Source organism: Rhagoletis zephyria, unplaced genomic scaffold (genome assembly GCF_001687245.7).
Source record: "Rhagoletis zephyria isolate East Lansing unplaced genomic scaffold, Rhagoletis_zephyria_1.1 Rzeph_scaffold_02043, whole genome shotgun sequence".
Taxonomy (NCBI): domain Eukaryota; kingdom Metazoa; phylum Arthropoda; class Insecta; order Diptera; family Tephritidae; genus Rhagoletis; species Rhagoletis zephyria.
Window position 1 is genome coordinate 12,390 of NW_016159127.1, and position 10,772 is coordinate 23,161.

General features: G+C 41.9%; 1 protein-coding gene across 1 annotated transcript in view; it reads left to right on the plus strand.

Annotated features, from left to right (window-relative positions):
- Positions 1 to 2,022: 2,022 nt before the first annotated feature.
- Positions 2,023 to 10,772, plus strand: part of LOC108365888 (uncharacterized) — an 18,022-nt gene continuing 9,272 nt past the window's right edge. Inside the window, exons 1-4 of the mRNA XM_017620081.1 lie at positions 2,023 to 4,751; positions 5,026 to 7,006; positions 7,089 to 7,321; positions 7,397 to 7,645. Of these exons, the coding sequence (XP_017475570.1) occupies positions 2,023 to 4,751; positions 5,026 to 7,006; positions 7,089 to 7,321; positions 7,397 to 7,645 (5,192 nt within the window). The remainder of the gene's footprint in view (positions 4,752 to 5,025; positions 7,007 to 7,088; positions 7,322 to 7,396; positions 7,646 to 10,772) is intronic.

The following is a 10,772-nucleotide window of genomic DNA, read 5'->3' on the forward strand; positions in this document are numbered from 1 at the left end:
CTCGGTTCTCTGACTATTGAGAGGACAAAAAAGAGAGTAAATACGGTTCTCTCTCTGTCAGAAGTTACCAGTTTTAGTCCGAGAATTTTTTGCTGGTAAATTCTGGTAAATGTGTCAAACGATCAGCTGTAGTGTGTTTGGCAACCAAATTGTAAACAAAAGAAAAGTGCACTCTGCTAATTCATGTTGAAAAGTATTTAATTACTTGTTTAAGTGGATTCTAATAAATTTGAAAGTATTTTTGGTTATTTACATGTGTGAGCTGAGTGTGTTTACATACAAAATAAGCAAAAATTTACAACCAAAATTTGGAGGTTATGTTGAAGTTGACAGAAGTTACCATTTTTTACTAGAAAGCGATCCCGTAGTTTTCAATGTTACTCTCTCGCTCTGAGCGAGTTTTTATTTTTTTACAGTTTTACTAGTCCGAGTCCGAGGAATACGGGATTGCACCTATACTTAAACAAAGTTTGAAATTATTAAAATGTAAACAAAACTTACAATATAAAGACGGAATTCTCGGCAAAAGTAAAATCAGCTGCTCTACTGTTGCTACCTGCCTCAATTCGCTTCGCTCTATACAGAATATTCAACGTAAAATGCGTTGTAAAAAAAAACTTTGAAAAGCTACATAAATACTAGGAAAATTTCTTTTAGGGCGAACCAGATGTTTAGAAGCGTCACTTTACCCCATTGCACAAGCTCGGCTTCTTTGCGCCGCCTACTTAATTTATTCGAACCAACTTCGTATCTCTAATATATATATGTATGTACATATTTATCCTTTCCGGCATGGATTTACACTTTCTCATAGCGAAGATAAATTTTTTTTCATACATGGACAGTTAGTTATTACATCACAAAAGCAAATTGTTGCTTTTCAGAAGTTGTTTACAGAGACAAGCGATCCCATCCATTCAGGCGGCTGGCAAGTGCGTCTCTTTCGCAGCGTGAAGTGCTCGTCCGACGTCCGTCATTCTGGCAGTCGTAGTCGAGCCAAAACAGCAAATATTTTAGCAAATGCTAAACACAATTATTAACATCATTTTATTTATATATAAATCGCAGATACATATAATTTTCTTTTTGTATATTTGGCTTTGGCCGCTCGATGTCGCTGAACGGATCAGCAAAATAACTTACAATATGCTGCTCTTTTGGCTAAATTTAAATATGAAGACAATTACGGGCTTTCGGGTGACAAAGACATAGCTAGCCGTGTCGTCGGCAAGTGTTCGTCTCTTTGTCCATTCGCTTGCATGTTCGGCGAAAGCATGAAAAGCTCTCAGTCCTGGCTGAAATTCGCAACGATGCAGACATTCGGTTGGCTTTGGACGCGCGAATAGCGTCGTCAGTTGCGGCTGTGACAAAAAATAGATCTATTTTAAAATTCCTTAAAATACTAGCATATATACGATGTGCCAGCAAATACGAACAAGCAAATTGTTGGCTGCAAGTGTCTAATACTTTATAGTGCTAGTTCGTGCAGCCTTATGAAAGTTTTCTAACTAATTGTGTATTGTGTATAGGCCGTAATACGTAACTGTTTCCTACTTAACTCTTGTAGTAACGGTAATAATCGGTAATCGCTGGTGTTTTGAAAAACGTCGTTATACCGTATGGCAAAGTCTCACAGTCACTCCACGAAGATATAAGAAGCAAACCACCCCGAACGAGAATAAACTTCCTTCTTTTCATCTTTTAATATAATATAATATAAAGCAATTTCACGACACATTCGAAACAAAAATAAGAAAAAATATTTGCTATGCTTAGCTGCGCGCACTACCTTTGTTTGTGTGTTTAAAAATAGCGGTAGCCAAAAAAGAAACGTAAACGTAAACATACACACGAACCAGCATCAACATATATACAGCGATCCTTGAGCGCGATTGTCGCTTATGAAAGTGGCCATCATTTACAAAGTAAATTGGTCTGCACCTGCCGCCTTACTTCGACCTGCTGCTGACTAGCTGACTGTATTGCCCCGTTTCAGCTGTTTACAACAAAGATTTTGTGAGTATGAACCCCCGACGATCGGCCTCAGTCGGCGCATTGCCGCGCGAGAAGAAGCATTTCGTGTCGCGCACCGAAAGCAGTAGTGGGGCTTCGCTCGACGTTCGCTGCGCTTGCCAATACTTCCAATGCGACTCGCTGCTCCCCGAACGCATAAACCCCGCTGGTGATTCACGTCCGACCTCGGCTATGGGATTCCACAGCGACTTGGGCAGTGATCATCATGAGCATCTGCATTCTCCAAACCACTTTCAGGGCATCCATCTGGACTCCATGGCGCAGATGGACCAGCTCTCAACTCGCAGCTACCAGATTGGCGGACACCCGCCACACATGGACATTGACCGGTTCTCGATGGGCAGCATAGGCGGTCAGCGTACCCTTGACGATAGTACACCGCAAGTAGATGTGTCCTTTGTTGAAAAATATCCCGAATTGGAAGAGGTAGCGCGTTCTCGTGGATTGGTGGTGCGTAGTATCTCTGATGCAAAAGAAAATGAAATGGGCCCGCCAGCGTCATTTATGGCAGGTCAACGTAGACGGCAGATGTCGCTGAGCCGCATGTCTAGCGGAGGTATGCGCGACCCGGACGCTTGGTCAACGCGCAGTGTCACCTCTTTGCGACGCATCTCTCGCTCGCCATCCAAGTCCGACCTTTTTGTGGCTGATATTAATATACCGACCAAGCGTCCTGAGAGATACGAAATGCGCTCAGCTAGTACCAGTCGTCGCACTTCCAACGTTGACTTATCACATTTTGCCTCACATCGGGGACCGCCTGCCTTAGCGCTGTCCATGGCTGATAGTTCACCAGTGATTCCGCTCGGTTCTCCACCACCGCTTCGGGATCAAGGTCAACAGTTGGCGGCTCCCAAAGTGAATCTCATCGCACCCACGCCAGCCACTGATGCAGCGGATATGCGTCCCGACTTTGAGCGCGCAACAGCGTCTAGACAAAGGTCGCCCTCACCAGTCGCTACGGATTACCGTGTTGCTAAACCACCTGTATCCACAGACTATATGCGTCCAGAGGAAAATAAGGAAAACGTACGTTACGTAGATTTTGGACAGCTGATGCCTCAGAACCGGCCGATCGATGTGTCGCAGTTTTCTTCCTATTCGGATGAGAAGATACAAGAGGTGTCGCCGCAGTTGACAACTAAGACTGCAGGTGGGTGGAGACCTTTTGCGCGGGCTACTTCACCTAAACCCACTATAGCCGCCCCATCCACTATAACCAAAAAAGATCCTCTACTACAGGAAGTTGCTGAGTTAGAGAACATAGCAGCCAACAGAAATATTGAAGATGTGAATGACAATATTCGGTTGCAAACAACTCCACCTCCTTTACCTTCCGGCGATATAACACATCCTTCCACATTGCACCCCGTAGAAGCGACAAACATTCAAATAATCAGTAAAGTACCGGCCGTGGATGTCGATCAGCTGGTGCAGAGTGAGACGCGAAAGGCAATCGAGGCAAGGTTGCGTTCCAAATCGCCTTCTCCAATTCGTCCACAATCGCCTCATGCAATGGACACGTTGCAATTGCCCGGGACAGTTGTTACCGGCAGCTTGTCCCTTGGTGTGTTGGGAAAACAGCAGGCGCTTAAGCGACAACGCTCGCCAGAACGAAATATGTCGCCGGATCGTAGCAAAAAGGCAGTACCTAGTGTGCAGAAAATGGACGCGCAGACCATTGAAATGCACTTTAGCGATATGAGTAACGAAATACCGTTGCAAGACGTCCCACCGGAAGTGAAGTCCTCGTATACGTCACGCTTTAAATCAATGTTCACATCCAATAAAAGTGCAACGCCACCAGGTGAGCCCCCTTCAACACCCGATCGTCGACGGTCCCCATCGCCGGCGCGTGGAAGATCGCCTACACCCCAGCGTGAGAAATCTCCTTCGCCAATACCAACTAAGCTGATGGGAATGTTTTCTAAGTCCAAGCCCACACCAATGTCGATAAGCACTGGCACCTCGGCCGTCGTAACGAAAGCATCGGAAAAGGAGCCAATGTCGGTGAAGGTGAGGGAGACGTTTTCTCTAAAAGTCGATGAAATGGATCAATACAACGCGCGTCCATCCAAACCGCCACCGAGCTCCGTTCAGCCAACCCCACCCATCACAGCATACAGCAGTCGCGAAGACTTTTCCACGATAGAGCAATCCTCCATAAGCATAGCCGATGCATTTGCCCCCGTTGTAGTACCTGCACTAAGCAGAGAGCAGTTTATGGCCGGAAATAGAAGATTTTATTCAAGCGAAATGGATTCACAATCACGTCGCAGTGAATCCGAGTTTAATAGAGCCAGTAAGGAACCATCAGTTGGGAGCGGAAGTGTTAGCCATTTCCATATTCCAAAAGGCACTCTGATTTCAGTGCCGATACATATTGGTTCTAGTAGTGTTAGTGGAGATTTAAGCCAACGAACGTCATCTGTTGGAGCTTCACAATACACTGTGTCACGTCCTCCGTCTGCGGATGGTCGGATTGGGATGTCGAAATTGGTACGTAAACCTTCCTTCAACGATGGTCGAACACAGTCGCAAGACCGCGCTCGAAAATTGCACGGCTCACATGAAGATTTGTACAGTGGCCGAATGACTAAGACGGTTAGTTTCAATTTCGACGAACGCAAATCGCGTTTGTCAGACTTCGAAAGTTCCAATCTGTCGAATCAGCATAAAGAAAACAGAGAATTTCTCGAACGGACGTACTTTGCTCGGTAAGAATGAAACCCAATGTCGTCTGGGAACTTTTTTACCGACAGTTTTGTAATCCTGCTTGTCTCTCCAGATGCACTATCATATAAACTGAGAAATGACTCACAATTCACGACAGCACAACAAGTTATCTATTTTATTAAACACATCTCATTTTAACGCTAGCTTCCCACCAAACTCATTTGTACTAGCTTTACCAACTTATTTAGGTTTATTCTTCTTTTTTTTTTTTGTTTAACAATCGTAGTATTTACTTTAACTTGTTTTATATTTTAGTGATCATGAGTACGAACCGATCGCATCGCCGTCAGATAGTGGGAATGCCTCTGCGCCGTCGGAGCAATTAAATTTGTCACGGAATATTGCAATGCTGCACGAGGAAATCAGAGACGCAGAAGATCTTCAACAAGATTTGGAGGAACGTTATTTGAGCTCCGAAGCAACAACACCTCGTACCGAGTCGCGTACGGATTATGAAATACACACTAGTCAAGTGGATTCAAGTGCCTTGGAAGAGCTGCCGCTGAAGCCAGAAAACCGTAAAAAGGGATTCATGGCCAGCGCGCAGGATCGTACTCGCAAAATGCAGGCCGGCATAAAGACCCAGGCTGGAAGAATTAAAACAAAGTTGCGCACGCCTGCAAAGAAACCAGCCTCGTCAAGTCCCAAAGCTAAGGAGCGCAAGCGTTTCAAAGCACCCGAGTTCTCGAAAATTAAAATGCCGGAAATCAAACGTCCCGATATGTCGAAACTTAAAGACTTCAAACGTCCCGAATTCACGAAGTTCAACAAACCAGACATGTCGAAATTTAAACTACCCGACAAATTTTCGACCCTTAAGCTTAGAAGAAGTAAGTCTTTTAAGGAAAACGAAGGCCAAGATGAAGAGATGGAGGCAGACACCGGGAATGCTGCGCAGCCGCAGCAGCAGAAAAGAATGTTCGATTTCAATTTCGGCACATATCCAAGAGCGTTCCGCAAGAAGAAGCCTGTAGAGTCGCAAGCATCACTGGGAACTGAAACTGCCACCGAAGGGGTCAGCGTCATTCCGAGCACTGAAACACAGCCATCGCTGGAATCTTCCAGCTCGCCGCAAGGTGATCGAGGTCCGGGGCCTGTGCGCTCGCGTTGGGCAGACAAATTTTCAGATGTTAGCTATAATGACAGCGAGGGCTCCCGCTACCGTCGGTATGGTAGTGAGCAAGAAAGCTTCGACCGAGAATCATCACTGGAACGGCGAATGAAGGACGATTTGGAGGAAACTGGGAGCGAACAGCAGGAGTTGGGAATAATGGGCGGAGTTGCTGATACAAAGCAGTTCGCTGAATTTGATGAGGAAAATCGCGCAATTCATGAAATATCCAAGATGCGTGCCGGCGAATTCAGAAGGCGCCCCATAGTCCATCAAGATTCCGATTTGCGATCTGAAGACAGTAAAGAAGTAGAGGGGTGGACAGAGAAGGAAATTGAAAAAAATAAACTGCTTCGCAAAGCTGAGTTGGAGGCAGAAGCGAGCTATCTGAAATATCCGCTTGAAGACGGATTGCCACAGGAAACCCAGTCAACTTCTAGCTCGGGCAAAAAGGTCGTAATGGAGGAAATCGACGACGATGAATTTTTCCTACGCAAGCGAGGCGTCTCCGAAGATAACATCGAACTGCGGCAGTACATAAGTAATGCGATACGTGAGGGCTACGACAGACCAATAAACACCTTAGATCATGTAGGACAACACAGTGAGCGAATGGAGTATAGGGATTACGATATTCCACCACCGAAACCGAAGCGCCTGCACAAAAGTTACGGACCACAGGACATATCTCAAGATCTCGAGTCCCAACGCAGCGAATACGGCGACGAATTGTCACTGTCTCAAAACGGCAGTGATTTCTATAGTGCACCCAAGCGACCATTGCGAAAGGGACGCAGTCGCAGCAAATACTCAATGGACAGCCAAGACTTTCCCGTTGCCGAGAACTTACGTCATGAACCTTATTTCGATGATGACGAGGAGTATCTGCGTCCTCCACGCAACAGCTACAAAGACAATGAGGAGGCAGAAATGAACGACTTGAACATAGTCGGCAAACAAGTCTTCCCAGGGGAACCGAAGGGTGTCAACGAAGGAGCGCCGGCACCACAAGCTCCACGGCGCCGAAAGCGTGATACACGTGACAACTCGATGGACAAGGATTCGTATATAAATGGTTTCGGTGGTCGATCGGTTTCTAATAGCCGTTTACAGCCAACCGAAGATGTAAGTACACCCCATATCGACAAAGTATTTTAACAGTTCCTATGGTATCTCATTTGTTTGTTCAACCAATTTATGTACATAGGTAATAGTTTATCGCACTGAGCACGAATATCCTATTTCCCTTGCTTCGCCTGAAAAACTCGCATCAACGTTGGAGGATCGAAAATCCAGACCAATTTCTAGATATGACGAAGACGATCGGACTTCCCGGGGAGCCGAGTCATTGGGATTTGATGAACAAGGCGAATCCCAAGCAGACCAACGGTCGAGCGATGGAAAGGACAAGTACATTATCGATATGATGGAGAATGATGGGTGAGTAGCATAGAGGGACGTAGCGGCTGCCATGATTTTTAAGTTTACCATTGCTTTCGTGAATATTTTCGATAGCTACGCAATCGTACGGAAGGAACACTTGCCAAAGCCAACGCCACCAGCTCGCAGGAAAAAGTTCTCAAGGTCACCGGGCGAGCGCTTCACCACCATAGCCAGTGCTGGAGCTGGCAAGAGCGGCACACCGCCGCCACCCGAGCGGCCGCCCCCACCACGCGCATACACGCCGTCCACAATGGAGGAGGAACCAGTGCCGCCACGCCGAAGATCAACTGCTAGTGTAGATATAGCGGCAGCATCCCAAATGTAAGAACGAAAAACCAAAACAAACCGCTGCAGCTTTTATTTACTTAGTTGTGGCGCACATTTGAATGCATTTTTTTTTTGCTATTTTTTGTTTTGTTTTAGTTTTCTAACTTAAAGTTGAGTTTTATAAAATGTTTCATCTGCTGTAGTGGCTAATTTTAGATCACTGAGTGCACCTCATTCTTCTTTTGTGCTTAATTAACTAAATATCCACTTGTTTTGTTTTGTTGTTTTGTTATTGTTGACACAAATTTATTTTTATTTATTTAAGCCATTTATTATGTAAAATATGTATGTATGGATATGTATACATACGAGTATATACAGCATGTACGAACATGTATGTACCTATTCGCATGCATGCGTCGGAAGTTGAAGAGCGCCACGGGACAAAACCCAGTAGATAATTTCAGGAGTTAAAAGCAACTTAAAGTTCATTTGTAATGCTAAATAATACAAATTTATGAATTCGCAGAAGAGCACCCTTTGCAGCCCTTCTTGGGTATGGATTTTAGAATGGCTTCACTTAAGAAGGCCTACGTAAATTATCTTCTGGCAATTTATTAATCGTATATGTATGTATCCATGCTTGTTTGTTTCTATGTATGTAATTATGTACTAACTGCTACATCGTAGCACAAATAATTTACATTATAGAGGAAGATAACAACTGCTAGTAAAAATTAGATCTCCATTGAATTGCTTAGATCAGTCAAAACTCTAAACTTTTTCTCCCATTTGAGCCGAGAACCATTTGTTAATTTCTGAGTACATTTACTACAAGCAGTTTTTTATTATACNTGATTTGTATGGATGAAAAAAAAAATTAAAAATCGTATAGCAAAAACGTAATCTACATTAAATTCTAAGAAAATTCTCTGAAGAAACCATGGGTCTAAAATCAAACCCTAATCCGCGCCTCTCGACTTTAAAATTTTTTTCCTCTTCTTACCCTAAAATTATTTTCTTTTTTTGAAATATATTATGTTTTATTATATTATATTATAGTTTATGCAATACAGGTTTTGTTTTGAGACTAGTCAAAATATTCAATTATCAAAAAAGCAGTTGAACCCCAATTTGTATCTCCTCTGATTTGCGTTCTATATAAAAAATAGTTATAACACGTTTCACCTAAACTGCGTTTTGCATAAAACAAAGAATAATTAAAAAAAAAAGTTTTTTTTTATCTCCTTTTTGTTCCTTATAAAAATATTAAATATAAAATTTTATACAAACTTTTTTAAATGAAAAAAAAAAAAATTGAGTGTAGAAAAAATATAAAGTGCAAAAGAACTACCTTACTAAACAATTTTAGTCAGAAAATTCGATTTCTTTTTGGAAAAATCTTTGTTTTCTAACATTTATTTTTTTTGGCAAAAGCGGCCATATAAATTTTCAAGTCGAGAGGCGCGGATTAGGATTTTATTTTAGATACACGGTTTCTTCGGAGAATTTTATGTAGTTTACGTTTTTGTTATACGATTTAAAAAAAAAAAAATACCAACCCGCCCTAATGTAGGTATGTATCTTTGCAAAAGCAGTAGCGGAAGCAAGCTTTAATACTTGTATCACTGAGGCTTGAGTAGGTTTTCACTGAATATTGAGTCTCTACTGCAAGTACATTAAAAAAAAAAAAAGATGACCTTAGCCGTTTAGAAGATCTCTAAATTTCATCGCAAAGAAATTTTTGTACGCGGGCATTTCATCACATAAGATTTCATTTGAAAAAGTGCTTATGAGTGCATTCCCCACATGATGAAAGTTACTCTATTCCCAAATAAAGCTTACTCCACATTCCACACTCCAGTTCATCGCCTGCTATAACTCGCAAGGTATTTATCGCCTGCGATTGAGCTAAGCGATCTTCACAAGCGATTAATCGCGGGAGATCTATAGCAGCAGTGGAAAAATTGCCAATAGAGACAGTAAGTAAGGAAAGAAAGCTATGGCTATTTAGATCACAGGATATTCACCAAATAATAGTGCAGCTATCGAAATTTATTTTCGGCAAGTTTTTATCTATCACGTGACTTGCTATTCTTATTCGTATTCGCGAATAATAGATTTTAGTAAATATTGTCATAAATCTCCCTACGTATGTATGTATGTACATTAGGGCGGGTAAGATTTTTATGACTATGGGCGTTTAGCCGAAGAAACCATTGGCCTAAAATCAATTTGGAGTTTGCCAAATTACGAAAATAGGTTTCGAGGAAAATAACGATACTTTACGATACTATAGCAAAATGCTTAGAAACCTATTTTCGCAATTTGGCAAACTCCAAATTGATTTTAGACACAAGGTTTCTTTGGCAAATTTGTTTAGAATTACACGCAGAATCCTTCTGTGCTATACGCGCATAGTCGAAGAAACCTCCCATGCAAATTAACCCGTCCTAATGTGCATACATACATACATATCGTTACCTTAAAATAGAAAGGCCCTAGGACCTTAATGCACATTTTTGTTTTAATTCAAAATATTTACATAGTACATACATATATTCATTAGGGTGCCTCAAAAAAAAAACATTTTTAAAAACGAATCTTATTTATAAATATAGTTTAAAAAACTAAAACCTGGCTATTATAATTTCCATTCGTACCGTCATCAGGTATGTAACTTGAGCATGTAAATCGCTGCATCTTTTAGGCGCATCAATATTACATAGTTACATCCCGACCTAATAAAAGGGAGGTAAAAAAACTATATTTTTGGAGTTATTTTCAAGGGCAATTCATCTAAACTCGTAAATGCCTCTTAACCAAGTAAACCTTGTAAACTTAGCTCATTTTGTATGGAAAACCAGTTTATTAACGAGGTTTACGCAGTTACGAGGCATTTATGCGCTTTGATGAATACCATGTCAAATCGTTGCAGCTCACGTAAATCTTAATATTTTGGCGGAATAATAGATTTCACAATTCCGATGGAAAAACATTACCGATTTTTTTTTTTTTGGTGGTATGGAGTGTGATGCACCCCAATATACATACATACATACATACATACATACATTGTCTCGCTAACCCAAAATTGTTTCAGTGAATATTAGTTCCGTTTTTATTTAGCGCAATATTGTTGTAATACTCGTAACAAACATTAATGTAGTATAACTAAATA